The 21,380-nt window shown below is 33.1% G+C and overlaps 1 protein-coding gene across 1 annotated transcript; it reads right to left on the minus strand.

Moving 5' to 3' along the window:
- Nucleotides 1-584: 584 nt before the first annotated feature.
- On the minus strand, nt 585-12,016 carry LOC106061111 (low density lipoprotein receptor adapter protein 1-B-like). The gene is made up of 9 exons (XM_056033466.1): nt 11,930-12,016; nt 10,252-10,409; nt 9,076-9,188; nt 8,161-8,275; nt 7,621-7,731; nt 6,772-6,898; nt 6,539-6,585; nt 5,697-5,746; nt 585-4,480 (listed from the first exon to the last, which is right to left on the minus strand). Exons 1-9 carry the CDS (start codon nt 11,991-11,993, stop codon nt 4,333-4,335), a joined length of 933 nt encoding a protein of 310 aa, XP_055889441.1. The 5' UTR covers nt 11,994-12,016; the 3' UTR covers nt 585-4,332.
- Nucleotides 12,017-21,380: the final 9,364 nt, after the last annotated feature.

The following is a 21,380-nucleotide window of genomic DNA, read 5'->3' on the forward strand; positions in this document are numbered from 1 at the left end:
TGTTGACAAGCATTGTGAAACTAACTTATCAATAGCAGTAGGCAAATCTATATACCGTCTGTTCAGCAACTAAACAGTGTAATACATACATGACTGAAATCAACCAAATTAGAACTAAAATACATATTAATGTTAACTCTTTCTCTCCGTAATTATTTACCACATTCTGGTGGAATCAACGCTGGTATCGTCAGTTAGGAGGGAAAGAGTTAAAGAGATATGGTTTGGGGTTAAGGTTTACCACATTCTGGTGGAATCAACACTGGTATCGTCAGTTAGGAGGGAAAGAGTTAAAGAGATATGGTTTGGGGTTAGGGTTTACCACATTTACCACATTCTGGTGGAATCAACGCTGGTATCGTCAGTTAGGAGGGAAAGAGTTAAGATATGGTAGCAAAGTTGTCAGACAGTGAACAAAAAAAAAGGTGGGTTCATTAATGTGTTTGAAAATAACATTACATGAAGGCCATTAAACGATTTCTTGCAAATACTGATAAGCATTGACAATGTTTATATAGATAGTGAACACTGCTGTTTGTTAGAGACACAAACACAGGTCAATATAAAAAAACAACAACACCAAATGCAAGTGGTACACAAATATATGCCTGGCGACCAAGTTCATTGCTGGTGGTACATCAATACGTCTGCCATGCTGTTAAAAACAAAATTGTAGTATCAGTAAAATATTGAACAAAAAATGGACCAAGTTCAATCAGAATAGCACCAATAACATCCTTAGTAAATACAGGATCAATATGTTTAGAATATGACCAATGTTAGTGCCAACTTGTTCAAAATTCTCATTCTAACCCACACAACTTTTGCTTATTTCAATGTATCATCACTTTCACTCTTCAATCCTACAGTCATTATTTACAGTGCATACTTTACTGGTGGTGAGTCAATCATTCCCTACAGAACATACTTCACTGGTGATGAGTCAATCATTACTTATAGAGCATACTTCATTATGGCTAACTCAATCATCAATCATACCCACATCACCAAAAGTTCACACTTCACTAGTGAGTCAGCAAACTTGAATTCACAGAGTAAAAGCTGAAAAGTAATTGAATCCTGCACAGTGAACGAAGACCTCAACAATGTGTTCCACATCAAAACAAAATCAAGATACTATGATAAGTTGCAAACATTTGACTTGTATAAACATTGCCTGTCCATTCAAATACAAGATCATATACTCACTCTTATAGCTTCATACTAAGACTAAAGTTAAAAAAAACAAACATCATTCTTTTATCCAATGTCCAACAAAAAACTGTTATCTCGAAGACTCTAATTTCAAATGTTTCAAAACACTGTTCAAATGTATGTCATGATAACCAGTTTAAGGTAGAACAAGAGTTATTCAATACATTCTCATTGATGATTTGTACAATGTTTGTAAGATGTTTTACATGTTTCAGATGTTCCTTCAGAGTTGAAAAAAATTGAATTCAAAATCCAAACCTCCCCCCAGGACAACAGGGGATGGCAGCAGGCAGGATATGAACCCAGAACCATTCAAAAGTTCGAATGACAGTCCAGCACGCATACCGCATGACCAAGCAGCCATCCATGATTTCAGCCGCAGGATGAAACTTCTGGGTGAAAATCAACTGCATACATCAATAGAGATGTCACATCTTTAGCATTGAGATTTATCAAAAAATATCTTTGTTTTATCTGTATCAAAGTACCAGGATAGAAACACAAACATTTTCATATCAATAAAAACAATCTGTCTTATATAATCGTAGATAAACAAATTAACACAAAACGACACATATTTTTTTTTACGGTTAGCTGTCTTCATTATTAAAAAAAAATTATATCAAAACTGAAAAATATTTATGCCAATGAAGTTAAATAAATGTAGTTGAACAAATGTTTCAAAAGTATGAATTGATATTTAAAAAAAAACAACTTAAAAAACAAGAAACAAATATAAAAAAATTGTATAGATATTTATATCACTTAGATTAGCTTCAGTTTAACATAGTCATAACATCATGGGTCGATCTAAAAATCAAAGTAGCCACAGTCATTGGCCCTTTTTTAAGTACAATACCTTCTGTCTACCTAAGATGTTTTTCAGTTCTTAAAAATTTCAAAGTAATAATAATAATCTTTAATATCCATAAGGAACAATATTTAATGTACATGTTTTTTTAGTAGAATGACGTAAAAGGCTTATCTGTCTAATATATATATATAATTGAAAGTAAGACATATGTATGTATGTATGTCCCGCATAGAAATCAAAGCCGTTTGACCAATCTTAATAAAACTTGGCATCAATGTTCCTTAGATCATGGTCGAGACCGTAGTGTATGCTTAATGTCTTTCCCACAACTGGGGCCCCCAAAAATAAAGGTAAAATAGCTAAATTTATCACTATCTATAAAATAACAAAACTTTTAAACAAATCGAGTAAACCCATTTCATAGTATTTTATATTTAAGATGAATGTGTTGGCTTAATGGTTAAGCCCATTTTCACAATATATTTTTATTTTCGTGGCAAAAAAAAAATTTGAAAGAAACATTAGCCAAGTTTGACAGATCTACATCCATCCACTAGATTAGAAATACCAAAACTAAGGACTGCAGGATGACAGTAAAATCCGACTAGTATTGAGCATGTTGTTTTGATTTGAACTTCCAGAAGTCTTAAATGGTGCATTATGTAAACAAATTTCTCTCCTTACGTCTGCTCAAAGCTAAAAAAGTTGTTTGTATATTTTCCTCCATTATAAAAGAGTCCTTTTTTTTTTAACAGTAACATCGAAAGAAGCATGAATTTGCAAGTACAGAGACTCGACACATTTGCTTTTGATAAAACTTGATAGGCACGTTAACAAACATTCACAGCAAGACAAACCTTTATATAAAAAAGCAAACATGATATGAAGATCAAAAAACTTAAACTCTTTTGCCAAATTTACAAAACAATTATAATTACAAAAAAAAAAAAAGGAATTATTTAATATTAAATAGACATCGATCTAATCACATAATATCAAACTTCTGTATGTATGGTATGTATATAAGATAAGTATTTAAAAAAAACAAACAATGAATTAGATTAAATAATAATATATTTTCAACTTTTTTAGAGAGAGCAATCAGAATAGAACAGACCAACGTTATGGCCATGTTAAGATTTTTCGAAATGCCACTTTTGGCACTAACTAAAATTGTTGAGTGCCCTTGATAAATAATAGTTGACAAGAGACTATATACTTTGAATACAATGAATACTGTTTCACACTAAATGTACAACTTGAGACCTACAGTGATGACTTGGGAAATATATAATCTTGACACTAGAGCATTTGAAAAGATTCCTGTCTCCATCAATCAAACTGTGTTGTTTTTTTTAAATTGCAAAAAAAAAAAAAAATCTGTGTTTTGACAAATTTAAGATAAAGGAAGACTCCTGGATAATTATTGAATTTATATTTTAATTATTTTTTTTTTTTTGGCAAAGTTTCTATTAGAATATGAAAACTAAAGCTTATAGTGTTACTTGATTTGTTACTATTTACATATTAAGTAATGTAAATAGGAATGACCTATACTCCTATTATGAGGCTATATCTTTTTCTATTTCCTTAAGGCAAGTGCAGTCAATCAACCAATGAAAGCCAGAAATATATGACTCTATTCCAAGCTTTCAAAATGTTTTTTTTTTAATACTAGATAAAAAACAAATACAGTTATTGTGAGTATGCACAGATTCACCCCCCTCACCCCTGGCCACCGATCATTCTATTGTATTTCACAAGATAATTAATTGAAACATATCCTCTCACTAAAACAATATATTAAATGTTCTGAGCTTATGAGGTAAAATACTATTACAAAAGGATAAACTACTTTGCAACAATTAGCTCAATCTTCCAATTTGCTAGTATTCATTAAACAACTAAAATTATGCAATGCCTTGAAAAAAACAAAACAACTAAATTGTCATTTTCAATAAATAAAAAAAAGGGTTGATACAGTACAATGTCTGTAAACTTGAAAACATATTTTGAATATAAAATAAGTCTGTACATGATATCAAAGTACAATGTTTGTTTATAAGGCATGAAAAAAAATGATTACAGTTACAGGATTATATTTGTTTTTACAATAATTATCTCCTCAGGGTGCTGAGTCAAATCTCCACTTGCAAAAAACTTACGAAAAACGCAAGCTGGTAGCCTTGCATAAATGTCTTCATATAGTATCACAGCCCAGTTTGACGAATGCAAGTCCTAACACATCAACTGTCCAATCAAGCATGCAAAAAAACATTGATGACATTGTGACTATGAACCACTCATAAGCTAAGAAGGTCATCCATAGACTCTGTACGTGAAAAAGCCTCATAGCATGCAGAGCCTTCCATATATTTTTGAACACTGTCATCTAGCTCGTCCTCTTTTAGATCAGTGTTGAAGGAAGGTTTGCTACGCCTCTCAGCAAGTCTGTCAATGAAATATTTCTAATCTCAATCAAATTTTACCAATTATCTATTGCATAAATAATTGCTTGAGCAATAACCATAATATTGACCCTTACCACCACAGGGAGCGAATTTCTAATTTTGTGATCTTTTGGGCGCCTCTGAGTCCAACCGGCTGTAAGGTAATTGACATTAGCCGATTAGTTGGGGAAAAGTAAAGGTGGTTGGTCATTGTGTTGGCCACATGACACCCTAGTTAACCATGGGCCAGAGAAACAGATGACCTTTACATCATCTGCCCAACAGATTCCAAGGTCTGAAAGGAGTACTACATTACTTAACTTTACCACCATCAAACTACTTTAACTTTGACATAGATTAAAATCAAATTTCTTTGTTTCTAAGTGAATTGAAAATTTCACTTTGAGAAACATTATAACCTTCAAAATGTGCAAGTGATTTATTAAGTTAAAGTTTCATTATCATTCCACAAAACATTTTGTTCACTATGTTATATAATTTTTAAACAGTTTACAAAATAGAATGACAGAGATAGGCCTATTTGACCAAATGAATGTTTTCTATGTACTTGTCTGGGTATAGCAGCAAGGCAGGGGAGGTTTGGATTCAGAGATTTCCTTCTACTAGGTGGATCAACAGCCAAAGCTAATGAGCTCCTCCTGTCTGAAGTTTACTGATTTAAGGGCCAGTTGCTCCCCTTTGACCCTTCACTTGTTAGTGATAAAAGTTCCACCAGGCTCAGTATCTGAGCCAAAGGTGAAGGCCAGAAACTGGACTGATTGTCAGAGACTATTTCTGATATGTGCTATTAGAAGGGAGACAACCCTGAGGAAAAATCAGGACCTGGAGACCTTTAGGCAGCTTACAGCACACATTGCTACATTCTGGCACAAGCTCCAATGCTTCTGATCCAAAACTATTTCTGAAATTTGCTGTTTCTTTGGACACGCCAGCTGTGTGTATTTGGGGGCGGAGGGTGCGGGGACTGCTGTGTCGGAGACATTCTGACCATAGCTAATGCCCAGGTTTTTATTTCATTACATTCAAAGCTTCAAACTTCATCTGTCTGTGACCTGATAGTTACAAAGATATGGCTATCTTGCTTCTTTAACTTCTTCACTAAGATCAAAACTTATTTAGGAGAAGCCAGGTCAAAGAAAGAACAACGTTTTAGCTTGTATTATATATATATTAACTTATATGACTAGCTAGATTACCTTGAGAACATATCATCAATATTGTCATCTGCTGAATCATCAAAACTTTCCTAAAGAAAAACAAGACGTCATTATATAGTTGATCAGTTTTCTAATATTTTGTCACAAATATAAACTTATTAGATTGAATATTAAAGATTACCAAATTTTATAATTGGTGTCAGTGTTGAATAAATGTGACGGCATCACAAACGAAGAGATTAGAAACAGGATTAGTTCAGCGATTGGATCCCACAATGATCTACTAAGTACTGTCGAAAAAACGCAAGCTAAAACTCTATGGCCATACCACAAGGATTTCAGAGCTCACAAAGACCTTCCTTCAGGGAACAGTACCAGGAAAAAGAAGAAGAGGCAGACTGAGAGAATGATTGGAAGATAACATCAAAGTATGAACAAGCCTGTCATTGAAAGAAATTCTATTCAAGGCAAAAGACAGAGGAATGGAGAAAGATGGTCAAAAGATCTTGTGTGGTGCCAAAGCAGTTCAAAAGACCAAGGATAGGTGAAGGTGAATAGATTAATTAATAATATTTATTGGCACCAATATTGTGCCCTCATATAAAAATAATATGTTGTTGAAAGGGGGATGGGGAAGGTTAAAAAAAAAAAGGTATTTTGGAAACTCCCATGATGCACTATCACCAGATACATGAGCCAAAACATAATAATAAAATTAATAAATAATCATTCAAAGTGAGTTTAATCAATAATTTGATTTGTGTATTATAACTACAGATTTCTGATTTGGCAATTTGTGCCTATGTATCTTACCCAAAGCAAAATGATATCAAAACTTATAAAGATAAATTTGGAGATAACAAAGTGAGCTGCCAACTTACCCAATTTTGTCTGGATGTAGTACAAAACGTTTTCTGCAAAGTCGAATCTTAAAAAAAAACAAAAACTTTAATTAACAGAGCGGCAAGAAACATATTTTTACAATATTTTTTTTTGTGAATTTAAAAATACATTTCTACATATAAAATTCAGTTGTGTGCCCTAAAATAAAAGAAATCATTTATGATGCTAGAAGCTGAGAGTATATTACAAACAAGGGAGAGAACAAAAATACCTGATAAAATTTCTGGCGTTGAAGGTGGTGTTGGAGTGGAAGATATCAAGGCTGGTGTGGGACTCGTGTTTGTGAAAGATCCAATGGATGATTGACTGTTGATTTGACTAGATCGCTTGCTTTCAATCTGTACGAGTAATAAGAAGAAAATTATTCAATTATAATCCAAAATGCTTTCACCACTTTTCCTGTCTAATTTCAATGTTCTTAAATATACCCAACAACCCCCTCCTGTATGCCCCTCATTAATTGTACATTTGGATTGTTTCATATTATATTTAATTTTTTTAATGCGGGTTTATTTCTTAAATGTTTTTACTTTGTTCTGATAAATACTAACTTTAGCTTCAGCTTTGATAAATACATTTTCTATAAAAATCATCCAATGTGGTAAATACAGATAAAAAGATAAGCAGAATTAGACCAAAGCACAATGAAAATGTTAAAGGATTATAATAATAAAAAATAATAATCAGAACTAGGATAGAAAAGGTGTGGTGGCAAAGTGTACAGCACCTGCACCGAGCTGTCTCTGGTTCCAATTTCAGTGATGCTTGGATTTTTTTCATTTCAGGATACTTAGGACGCCCCTAAGACAATCCAACTCTAAGGGGTACCTGACATTAGTTGGGGAAAGTAAAGGCTGTTGTGCTGGTCACAGGAAACAATAATCTTAACATAATCTGCAAGGTCTTCAAAGGGTACTTTTACATTGTGGGAATTCACTGTTGAATACTTCAGACATTTTTAACACCATCATTGATTTTTATTTGGTCCAAATCATTCCGCATAAGTCATTCTGAGTCAGGAGATAATGATGGAAAATTTATTTTAAACTTCTTAAATTACCTTCTCTTTGCTGCCATTTTCTCTCAGGGATTTCTTGAGCAATTTATTTTCCAGCCATCGATCTTGTGCAACAGAAAATGCTTGAGATACTGTTAGTGTAACTGCTTGAGCCTTATCAACAGGTAAACAAAATATTTATATATATAAATCAACAAATTTTAATCAATCACATAGCTAAAGCTAAAATAATTTATTTTAAAATATATATATCCACCTAACTAAAAAATGCTTCCAAACAGTAACATGCCAGAATTAATGTTCAGATATCTAAAATCCCTGACAGGTCAAAGAAGCTACTTGCTCTTGACCTGTATAAAATCTTAAGTGCATTACAAACAAATTCAGGGTTATCCCTTCGAGGGTTTAAAAGGGATGATTTGATGATTGTGACTTTCAATCCCATACTCAAAGGTAATTTGATAATGATAAGATAATGCTAGCTAGAAAGGAAACTTATCTGGCAAATAAAAAAAAAAAGAAAATATGCTAGATCTAATAATATGCCAGCTAAAGAGCTAACATAAAAAAAAATTTACTTACAATCTTTTCTCTGGCACATAAAAATGCATAGCACTCCATAGTCTCATTGGTTGTATTTCTGGCAATGTAAGCAAAGATCTGGTTGTGGGTCTTGTCTGCAGTACAAAATGATATCCTTTAAGAAAACAGAAAAAGTAGTTGTAACTGAGATATGATTAATCTCCTGTGTGTGAGATCAAAATCTCATTTACAGGGAGTAAAGCATTACTTTTAAAATGACATCATTCAAACCAATACATGTTTCCTCTTGAAAGAAAATTCTTATTTCTGGTTCATGTTCCTGAGGACCATGGACCATCACATAATGGGTCAAATACTTTAAAGAATAAGTATACTATAATTTTAACTTGAACTAAAAAAATATATATATCATAACCACGCACACACTAAGCCTATGTTTATCTATGTTTACAAATAGATTTTTAAACAAATAGCATCCCACTTGGCTACCCAAGAAAATATTAAAATAATCCTTTTGGGATTTAACTCTTTCTCTCCTAATTGATGATACAATCGTTGATTGGACCTCATTAAATTAAATTAATGTTTAATTTTATAAACTTTTTTTTTATGTGTTACATAAAAAGAGCATGCATTTCCCTTTAATCCTATACCAAATAAAACATTTTCTGATAACAAAAGACAAAGCTATTGAAGCTTAATCATAACAGGGTAGTGAAACAGTATTGAGCAAAATGAAGAAATCCGTCGTAATGTGGACAAAAATAATTACGGAGAGAAAGAGTTCACCAAAAATAAAAATTGAAAATGCAAACACAGATAAAAAAAAGTGCAAGTGGAAATCATGAGCTTTGAAATATAAAGTATTTTATTATTAGACTAATAAGAATAATTTCTGATTAGAGTACCCTAAATGCAACAACATTTTCTAGACCAAATAAAAAAAAATGTTACCTATAGATAGAGCTCTCAAACATCACTTGATTTGTAGTCATATCTACTGTTCTGATACCTTTTGGAGACACAGTCAAAGCCGTTTTTCTAAGCTTCTTCCCAGCTGATTTAGCCTGAAATAGAAATTCAATATAAATGTTTAAATCTTCTAAAAGTCATACAAGAAACAACTGTGTAAACATTTTAAGCCAGAATTGAAAAAAAAATAATAAAAAATTAATAATAATTCACTAGGCCATCCATGTCTAAATGGATTAATTTCCATTTGAAATAGCAAACAATGATAGCTCTGGCTAATTTAAAAAAAAAAAACAACTTTAAACTGATTATTATTTGTTTCCATTGTCTATATACACAGTTTATATCTCAAAAACAGTTAGTAATATGAAAAGAGAATCTACAAAGAATACAAATGAGAATATTTCTCAGAGTGGCATAAGCTGCTTGGCTATCTATCAAGAGCACTTCAGTTTAAAACCTGTCTTGAGTTGAGAGTGTTTACACCTAAAAACAGCAGGGAAACTTTATCCCAGATACAACCTGGCCCACAGTTCCACAAAAGAGAATGGACTATATCGAACTGACAATGCTATTAATATGAAATATACATTAGATACAAAAGCAATAATTAATTATTTTCTTTTTGTCTAACATGTTAATATTTAATATTGAGAGGCTAAGTATGCTTGAACTTGGCTTGGCTACCTATCAAGGGGGCTCCAGGTTAAACAACCAACTGGAGCAGAGTTGTATTTACTGAGCCCTTAAAAGCAGCATGGAAAACCTTATCTTCTTATCTTATATAATACAGACATTACTTTAAAAAAGAAGATGATTACGTCCTATGCATTATGCATTTAGTCATGCATATTAACCAATGACTTGAATTCTGCTAAGTCAATGGTTTTCCTGGCTAGCTCAGGCAACCCATTCCATGCTCTAATAGCACTAGGGAAGAAGGAGCATTTGTACAAATTTGTCCGAGCATATGGAACGAGGAATGTGCCTTTATCTTTGTGTCTTCAACCAGATACCTCTTCCCCCCACTATTCCACAAATGAGATTGGACCATAGAGCTCTAAGCATGAAAGTTGCGCAATAAAAAAGCTATTATGAAAAAAAAAATTTTGCAATTCAATTCACTAAAGGATATACATGTAAGCCAATAAAATATACCATCAATGTAATGTTGTGGACAGCTTTAGCACTGATCCCATCCCCATAAGTCTGGTCGGAGTCAATCTCTTCCACCAGAGTGGATCCAATGTACTTGAGATAGAAAGTTATACCATCGACCACAGTTTCTTTATTTTCACCCCAACCTTCAGGAATTTCTGAAACAAAAAAAGTTAAGACTGTACTTAATATTTCTTCTCATTGTCATATATTAAAATTTTTAGTGTCAAAATAAAGCAATCCCTAGCAATACTTTTGTTTCTGTCAGGGCTAAACAACAGGATTAGCAGACTTTAATGACCTAACAGTACTAAGATAAAGATGTTTTTAAAGGTGATCGCAAAATAACCTTTTCTTTCCTTGCACAGCCCATTTAACAACTAACTAGTCTAGTAGATGCATTCTTAATCAGTTTCTCTGTTGACCACTGTTGTACTGCAGTGTCTGTAGAAGTGTAGATCTAACTTCTAAGCAATTGTTTTAATTGTATTATTGTATTATGTAAACATGTTCCCCCTGAAAATGATCTAGTCAATCTATAGAGAATAGATTAGCTTTATTTTTATACTAGAATCTAGATCCAGTACTAGTAGTACTATTTGATTAGAAACCCGTGGATCTGGTCCTTGCATTAATCAATAGCATGTTTAAAGTTTATCTTTTTTTTTTCAGGCGTCAGAACATTACTTCGTCTCTCTACTTAAAATATGAGCAACTTTGTAGCAGCTTTAGTACCTACTCATTTTCTTGTCTCTTTTTGTTAACCATTCCCATCGAGCTTCCAATCTCTAGGCCCAGTTTAACAATCTTTTATTCGCAGCTCAAACCAAGAATTTCGTCATATTTGTTTTATGTTTTATATGTAATACCTTGTTTTTGACAGCCACACTTTCTTATTAAAACATAGATCTATATGTTGGCTTATTATTATCATCTTCCACAAAAAGTTTAAGTCACTTTTCCTGGTAGATTCTACTTTCTGAGTTTCATTTTATAAACGCACATATGTTTAAAGGACAAGGTACCAATCCATCAGAGAAAAATTGAGGGGCTGTAACATAGGTAAAGATACATTTTTTCAACCTTTTTTTTTTTTTGAAAAATAAGGAAGGGGGGTAGATTTGCTATACTTAGCATTTTGATGGGCTGGATAAACCCATCTGGCCCGCAATTTGGGCATCACTGATCTAGAAGATAGATAAGATTAAAATTAAAGATCTAGAATCTAGACTAGTAATCTTAGCTAATTTCTAGCTAGTAATCTTCTACTTCTAGTTAGTATTATTTTATCTAGATTAGATACTGATGCAGTGATAGATCTAGTAAATTCTAGTAGTAGTAGTAGTGATAGTTAAAGTTAATCATAGTTGATAGATCTAGAAGACTAGATCTAGTAAAAAGTAGTATCAATACACAATCAATAGTGTCAATCATCTACACTTCTCCTCATCGTGAGTCATCGTCATTACTCATGACATGTCAATACAATAGTGAATAGACGACTCAATCAGACTGAGACTAGTGAGACATAATCTTAATCAGTCAATGATCGTCTGTCTCGACTCTAGTAATCTAGAATATTTTAAATTTACGCAAGCTCAGCATCCCAAATAATTGTATAAATTAAATCATAGAATATAAATCAATAATAATATTTATAATCTAAATCAAGGCCTACTCGAATGTTTAGTATTAGTAAATTTACTGGGAGACTTCTTCACAACACGGAGTAGAGCATCCATTTTGGATTCCTCAACATCTGACTTTCGACCTTTAACCTACTTTGTATAAATTATAATTTAAAAGGCTAGCAGTTCAAAACTACATATAGATATAGATTAGCATAAGCCATTGATCTATAATATGAGCGATCCTATGTGTCTAGTAGATTTTGTGGTCTCCTTTTTTGAGATGGCATCCACTCACTGGCAAGCGTTAAAAAATTAACCTATTAAGTCCTCTAAGTGTAAAAATGTCATTCTTTTATAGGCCTATATATATATTCACGACGCGTAGGACGTAATCATCTTCTGTTTTGAAGTAGGCCTATAGGGCCTATATTAATTTGTCTGTATCATATAAGATAAGATATATGTTGTTCATTGCAAGGGCATATTATCCGCAGGAATCGAATTCAGTACGTTACCAATAGTGCGGCAAAAGGAGGACATGTCTCCTTTTTTTTTTTTTGAGACGGCGTCGTCCTCTTAAAATGATACATTGTCATGCATACTCATACAGCCCATGCCGGGATATTGAGGATCGAGAATGATGTTATAATGTTGTTTTACCTATCGGCCTATTTCAGTTTGAACTCATTTGCAGGGCATTTACGTGAGAAAAGTTCCACATAACGGTCAGCTAGTCGTGTTCAGGGGCAATCGTAGGCCTATATTAATGTCAACATCTGCTTATATGAAACCTCTTATACTCAACCATCTCCTTAAATCGATGAATTTTTCTTTTTGTTTTACTCTAGAAATAATTTAAAATCGTAACAAGTTACGTAAACATGTATTTTATAAGACAGTGATGCTCAACCTATAATTCGACCTGTGGGCCATTTTAATTTCTGAACATTTTGAAGGCCACATGAACGAAAAAAAAAAGAAATTTACCTTAATTTGTAACTATTTGATTAGAAACCCGTGGATCTATCTAGTAGGCCTACTTACGTGTACATTAAGGAATTGGATATAATTTTAATGTTGTTGTTTTTTTCACACCTCAGAAAATGATTAATTTCTCTACTTAAAATATGAGAAACATTGTAACTGGCTTAACCAACGGCTCTTTTTCTTTTTGCTAAATATTTCCTCCAATCTCTAGGCGTAGTTGAGCAATCTTTTTATTCGCGGCACAAACTCAAAATGCCGGCATTTTTTGTTCCATAATGACGTTTATATGTTTTATTTGTTTTTTTGTTTGTTGTTATTTTAAGTTACACTTTATTAATAAATCAAATATATTCGTTTATTATCATGCTCCACAAAAAGTTAAGATCCGTTCACTTTTTCTGGTAGATTCCCATTTATAAACAAACTTATGTTAAAGGTCTTGATACCAATCAATTAAAGAAAAATTACGTAGGTAAAAAATCTATTTTGTTTTTTGAGGAGGGGTTTACACTTTGTGCCGCATTTCGGCGGGCCAGATGGAACCTAAGCTCCTCGCGGGCCGGATCTGGCCCGCGGGTCGTATTTTGGGCATCACTGATATAAGATATAAGACATGAACATTTCATCACTCATCCTGTCAACCTCCTTCCGGCTTCCTCTTTTTACATCCCTTCCATTCAATACCCAAATTCACACCTTTTTTTCCCATTCGCACCATGCTGCGCTACGATCTCGACCGTACCCATATTATATATATACATTGGCGGATCCAGGGGGGGGGGCGGTAGGGGCGATCGCCCCCCTCACCACTCGGCCGACCCCCCCCCCCCCCGAAGTGGGGGGGGGCGGATGAACTTTAATATAGGATTCACACAATTTGTATACGAATTTATTACTTATGTTAAAAATATATACTAATTATTTATATTTCAACCTATTTTTAGATTATTTCGCCCCCCCCTCTAGTATGTTGGCCGATTTGGTGGGGTCGGGAGGGGGCGATGGTATCAATTCCGCCCCCCCCCTACACTTTCGAGTGGGGGGGGGGCGGTCCAATTTATTGGTAGAAATCACAGCCTGCTAACAAAATAATTAAATATCTATATACGTATAACTTGTTATTGATATTTTAACCGATCTTTATATTATGTCGTTCCCTGTTTGCCGATTGGTGGGGGGGGGGGACGAATACCTCTTCTGCCCTTCCCACCTAAACCCTTTGAGTGGGGGGGGGCGGTCCGTTTTTATGGAGAAATCATAGTTTGTGAACAAAATTAGTTGAATTATATATAAATTTTATATTATGTCGCTCCCTTTCTGGTATTTTGGCCGATTCGGTGGGGTGAGGGGGGGGGGGCGATTGCATGTACTGCCCTCCCCACTCTAGCCCTCTGAGTGCTGGGGGGGGGCGGTCCTATTTTTGTGGAGAATCATAGTTTGTGAATAAAATTAGTTGAATATCTATATAATATAAACTACGTATTGATATGTGACCCATTGTAAATATGTCGTACCACACTCTAATCTCAAATTGTATCATTAGTAAATTTAAATGAAAAAGGGTTGTACCAGGTGGGAGGGGCGATACATGCAATCGCATTTCCCCCATCGGACAAATCAATACTTTTTCTTTTTGTATTATAGTTAAGAAATTACAAAATTTAAAAAAAATCTGTCACTAATATAATTTATATATACTATAAATTAAATTCTTATATCGAGTCGCCCCATACCTATTCTTTAATGCCAAATGCAATCTTTAGCAGAAATTAGTAAAGGAGCGAGGATAAATCGTTTTCACTCTACCGCCATTCCCATTTCCAGACAGTTTTTGTAATTTCACATGAAGTTATCATAAGTATTTTAAGTAAGACTTTGCATTGGAAAATTTAGAATCCAAACGAAATTTTTCAGTATAAGAGTCATGATTGAGATGAGTTCTAAACTCAAATATCGTTTTCATAGTCACCTTTTCCCAACCTTTACTCAATCTGATATTTTTCTAGCTAAATAAATTTGGGACTATAACTCACAATTTATACCACAGTGTTCTTGAATACTATTTATCGAATAAGTTTTTTTTCGGCGGCGATCTTCAAAGCAAAAATCTAAATACTTGGGGTATCCTATCTTTTCAAGGAACAAATCGGTTTTATTTGCAATATATTATGGGCCTATAAATTCAAATTAGAATATTTTTCAAGTACAACATTATTCGAAAGGTCGTTTTTTAATAGTATGAATAATGAGCTTCAGGTCAGGAGAATGCGTTTCTGCAGTGAAGAATGCAAGAAAACGCTTTTGGCGTCGGGGCTTCGCCCCGAACTTCATTTATGGGTAATGGGTTGTAGATGTCAGGAGAATGCGTTTCTGCAATGAAGAATGCAAGAAAACGATTTTGGCGTCGGGGCTTCGCCCCGAACTACATTGTGAAGAATGAGCTGTACTTGTCAGGAGAATGCGTATCTGCAGTCAAAAAAGCAAGAAAACGCTTATGTGGTCGGGGCTTCGCCCCGAACTCCATTGATAAATAATGAGCTGTACTTGTCAGGAGAATGCGTTTCTGCAGTCAAAAAAGCAAAAAAACGCTTATGGCGTCGGGGCTTCGCCCCGAACTTCACCAGAGAACCTTATAGCGCTGCCTCAGTTGTTTTGTTTTTCGCCGAAGGCTGAGAAATGCTGCTTTTTTTATTCTCATATTTATATATATATATATATATATATATATATATATATATATATATATACACACATATATGTGTGTGTGTGTGTGCGCGTGTGTGTGTGTGCGCGCGCGCTGTATGCACTTTTATGCGTAGGGTTAGGGTTTACTGGGCCGGCGTTAGGGTTAGGGTTTGGAAAAAAATCGCCCCCCCCCCACTCCAAAGTTCTGGATCCGCTAGTGTATATATATATATATATATATATATATATATATATATATATATATATATATATATATATATATATATATATATATATATATATATATATATATATATGGGCTATATAATAAATACGTACGTTAATTACTTAAAAAAAACAAAACAACTATGCGTCCTACGGTTACGCATTTCATGTGTCAATCAGCAATCTAGTCATGCATATGTTAATCAAAGACCTAAACTTGTTTTGTTTGATTGTTTGTTTTGTTTTAGACAACATGTTTCAGTCAGATGTTCTTTCAGAGTTGAAGATAGTTTACTTCCTAGACCAAACCTCCCGCAGGACGACGGGGGATAGGAGCGGGCAGGGTTTGAACGACAGTCCAGCCGGCACCTTCGGTCCAGCGCGTAAACCGCACGACCAGGCCGCAGCCATCCAAACTCTGCTAAGTCATTAATTAATTTGGTTTTGCGGGCTGATTAATGACTAGTCTAATCTTAAAAAAAAAGAAAAAAGATTCCGATAATTTATCTATAATAGTCACAGACCTATATATATATAGAGAGAGAGATAGGGTTAATATGCATGACTAAATGCATGACGCGTAGGACGTAATCATCTTCTTTTTTGAAGTAACGTCTGTATTATATAAGATAAGATAGATAGATAGATAGATAGATAGATCTATATTTGATCTTTGTGAATCTATACTTAGATCTAGATTTATACGAGAAAGTGGGATTTTCCGATTTGGCTGATATTTTGAGTTTGGGCACATCGGCACAATTTAGCTTAGGCCATGTTGTGCCGATTTTAATAAGCAGGCCGTGACACTTATCTTAGTTTTATGACATACAGACGTTACTTCAAAAAAAAAAAAAAGACCTAGAATCTAGATGATTAACAGATTCGAGTTCTACGGCTACGGAGATCAGATTCGAGTGACTGACTATTTTATTAGTATTTAGGAAGGCCTGTAAACTGTAACTTACAGTGTAAGTGTAGTGATAAGTGTCTTAAGTCTATAGTCTATAACTCATTAATTAACTGTATATGATTATAAAACTATAGAGTCTATAGTATAGTGACACTATTGTGACTATACTCAGAGTATATAGTATACTAGTAGTGACACTATGACTATAGTGTCTATATATATAGTCTATTTATATTTTTGTCGTAGTCAACTTGTCAAAGTCAAGTCAGTAGATCTCTAGAGTAGACTAGTCTAGACTTAGTCTTAGAGTCTAGACTATACTCACTATAGGACTATAGTGTCACTATAGAGATCTAAATCACTAAACTTAATAATAGACTAAACATAAATAAATAATAATAATATAACAAATCTATAGTCTATAGACATGTAGACTTGTCTTTTATTTAGTTATTACATTTAGATTAACTTTAGATCTTGATTAGATCTATCATCTAGATCTGTAATCTATAAATATATAGTTTTATAGATTATAATTATACTAATTATACTCAAGTTTAATAAATTATAGAAATAGAGATCCCTAATAATAGGCAGCATTTACAGACCACCAAATTCTAGTTTAGAATACATGCAGGAACTATGTAATCAGATTACTACACTTAAAGAGACAAATAAAAATGCAGTTTTTTGGATTATGGGTGATTTCAACCTACCTGATATAAATTGGAAAACACTAACCATAGATAAACACCAAAACCTTAAGGACATAAATGAGCTTTTCATAGAAACTTTACACAACCTAAGTTTAGATCAAATCATTAAAAAGCCAACTAGATTAAACAACACATTAGATCTCTTCTTAACCAACAGACCTGGATTAGTAGTTGATTATGAAATTATCCCTGGTCTATCAGACCATGAGATCATAAAAATACACAGTCAGATAAAAGCAGTAGCCAATACAAAACCCAAAAGAAAAATCTTACTCTGGAATAAATGTAACCTAACACAACTACACCAAGCTGCACTAAACTTTCAACAAACATTCTTATTAGAAAAAGACATTAACCAACCAGTCGATGACCTCTGGAATTTCATTAAAAACCATCTTAAAAGCATAATAGAAAATCATATACCAACTAAATACACATCAAACAAAATAAATAAATGCTGGTTTAATAATAGACTAAAGAAGCTTTGTAAACAGAAGGAAAACCTCTATAGAAAATTTAAAGAAACTAATGCAGAAAGAGTTTACAAAAAGTATATAAAAATTAAACACTTAACCCAAAAAGTAAGCAGACAGCTGCAGAGTGAATACATAAACAATGTAATATCTAAAGATAACAACAAAAACCTATGGTCATACATTAAGTCTAAAAAAATGGAAACAACAGGCGTAGCGCCATTAAAAGATGAACATAACATAATACATAATGATAATGAAACTAAAGCAAACATTCTAAACAAATACTTTGCATCAGCATTCTCAGCCCCAGGAGACAAAGACATATTACTGAATTTGAACCAAGTAGACAACATAGAAGATATAGTAGTACAAGAAAATGGAATTCAAAAACTATTAGCCAACACCAAACCAAATAAAGCTTCTGGACCTGATGGTATTCCAGCTAGATTACTCAAAGAACTAAGTAATGAGCTAGCCCCAGTGTTCAAAATACTCTTTCAGGCTTCACTTAACCAGGGCAGAGTACCAAAGGACTGGAAAGAAGCTAATGTCACCCCCCTATTTAAAAAAGGAGAAAAATCTGACCCAGGGAACTACAGACCAGTATCACTTACCAGCATCACATGTAAAATCCTAGAACACATAATATGTAGCAACATCATAAACCACTTAGACAAACATAATGTCCTCACACCATACCAACATGGCTTTAGGAAATATAGATCATGTGAAACACAACTAATAGGACTAATTGATGATTTTTCAAAAGGTTTAGATAATAGTGAACAAATAGATGCTATCTTACTAGATTTTTCTAAGGCTTTTGACAAAGTTCACCACCATAGTTTGCTTAAAAAATTAAAATATTTCGGCATTAATGGTCCACTGCATCAGTGGGTTAAAGACTTTCTGATAGGGAGAGAACAAACTGTAATAATAAATGGCTCTAAATCAACACCGATAACAGTAAACTCAGGTGTACCTCAAGGTACAGTCTTGGGTCCACTACTATTTTTAATTTACATAAATGATTTACCAAATTGCATTAGTTCAGGAACAAAAGTCAGATTATTTGCAGACGATTGCATAATATATAGAACAATAAAAACAACACAAGACACAGATATTTTACAAAGAGAATTAGATGAATTACAGAAATGGGAATCAAATTGGAGCATGTCTTTCCACCCAGAAAAATGTCAGTTGTTAAGAGTAACAAAAAAACTAAAACAAATTAATTCCACTTATCTTATTCATGGCAAACCAGTATCACAGACTAAAAACGCAAAATACCTAGGTGTTATAATAAATGAAAAACTATCATGGAATCCACATATTGATGAAACTACAAAAAAATCAAACAAAGCATTAGGATTTATTAAAAGAAATTTCTATAAATCAAATAAGAACATAAAACTAAAATGTTACTTAACCTTGGTTAGGCCAATAATAGAATATGCATCCTCCGTTTGGGACCCCTCAACTCAAGAAAACATTAAGAAACTGGAACAGACACAAAATAGAGCAGTGAGATTCATAACAAACGAATATTCACATTTGACTAGAGTAACACCTTTAGTAAAATCACTAAATTTAGAAAGCCTTCAGGACAGAAGGCTCAAAAGTAAAGTAGCAATCATACATAAAACACTGAACCATAATCTTCAAATACAAAAACAAAATTTAATAAAATACTCTGAAAGACACAAAGATAAAGGCACATTCCTCGTCCCATATGCTAGGACAAATTTGTACAAATACTCCTTCTTCCCTAGTGCTATTAGAGCATGGAATGGGTTGCCTGAGCTAGCCAGGAAAACCAGTGACTTGGCAGAATTTAAGTCATTGGTTAATATGCATGACTAAATGCATGACGCGTAGGACGTAATCATCTTCTTTTTTGAAGTAACGTCTGTATTATATAAGATAAGATAAGATATTCTAGATCTAGCCGAGGAAGTTAGACTAGCAGTTTTGTGTCTAAAATTCAAATTGTCTAAATTGTGATAGAAAGACCATCAAGATACTGGACAGTCACATATTACATACTAACATAGTATATATATATATATATTAGTTATAGTAGTATTTACTATAAGTATAGTTAGAATAGACTATGGTATAGACTAGTCTATAGTATAAATCTAGTTAAACTGACTTATAATATGATTATTATTATTATAATTTGGCCCTTATTTTGACTTGTTGCATATAATCATTATATTATGCCAATTATATATTATATATGTTCCTCAGTAACAGACACATTTTTATAAATGCCTCTTTTATAAAATAGATATATATAGTCTAGTATCCATTGCATATTAAATTGTAATTCCCATCAGTATATTCATTATTTATTTTTATCTAGATTGTTTCTCTATAATAGATTTTGTTGTTTCTATTATTTTTCTTAATATGTTTATAAAACATTGCAAGCTTATTTAAGACTGCTTTGATGATCTTTATTGAAAATGTGTTGTGATTACATAGACTCTTTTTCTTTTAAAATTAAAAACATAACTAATATAAAAAGTTTATATTAAATCATATTATTGAATGGCTCTCTGCGACTTCTCTTTAAAGATCTCCTGAGTGTACAGTTAAATGTATTGATTTAACTTGATTTACAATTCATTCATGATTACAGTTATCTCAATAATATATTGTCTTGGGCCCCTGTAGCATCTTTCTGAAGAACTATTTACTTTTTAAATATATCTCATCTCTGCCTGTGGCATAGCAGGCCACCAATCCAGCTTTCTCCAGGCATCTCGGTTCTGGGCGAGTCTCTCCAACTGTTCCCACGTCTTGCCCATCTGCTTGGCATCTGCTTCCTAATCACGGCACCATACTTTCCTTGGGGGTTCCAGGTTAGGGCTTGCCTTGTTATGTTGGATGCAGGCTTGCAAAGGGTGTGACATATCCATCTCCAGCTTCTCTGAAGGATATCTACTTCAAATATTTGCTGGTTTAATAATTCATTTAGAAGATATTTTCTTTAAAAAAAAAAAAAGACAAGACATGAAATATAAATTAAAAAATAAAAAGAAATAGTAATAAAATGAACATTTCAATTCCATATTTTAAAGTATGAAGCAATTTTGCAGAAACACTCAACCATAAGATACAAATACAAAAATCTAACCCAATGAATGTTGTCCTCTAATAGGCTCAAAAATAGAAATATACTTTTTTTTTTTTTTAAATCTGTAAGTTAGTAAAAGATTATTTTAAAGCAACTTCTTTTCTTGCAACTTTGAAGTATGAAGCTTGTCACTTAACAGTTTCAATCTCTGATTAAAATTATTAATTAAATCTAGATTAATATATATATGATTGTTTTTTTTTTAGAGACCAGCCCTGAGAGATGCTGCTTGAGTTTTGATCGAAAAGATTGTAGTTGAAACCACAGTGTAAGAGATGTCAGTGAGAGTTCATTTATACTTTGAGCGACCCAAATACAAGTCCATATCTATTTACAAGATGGATTTAC

The sequence above is a fragment of the Biomphalaria glabrata genome, chromosome 6 (assembly GCF_947242115.1).
Source record: "Biomphalaria glabrata chromosome 6, xgBioGlab47.1, whole genome shotgun sequence".
Classification (NCBI taxonomy): Eukaryota; Metazoa; Mollusca; class Gastropoda; family Planorbidae; genus Biomphalaria; species Biomphalaria glabrata.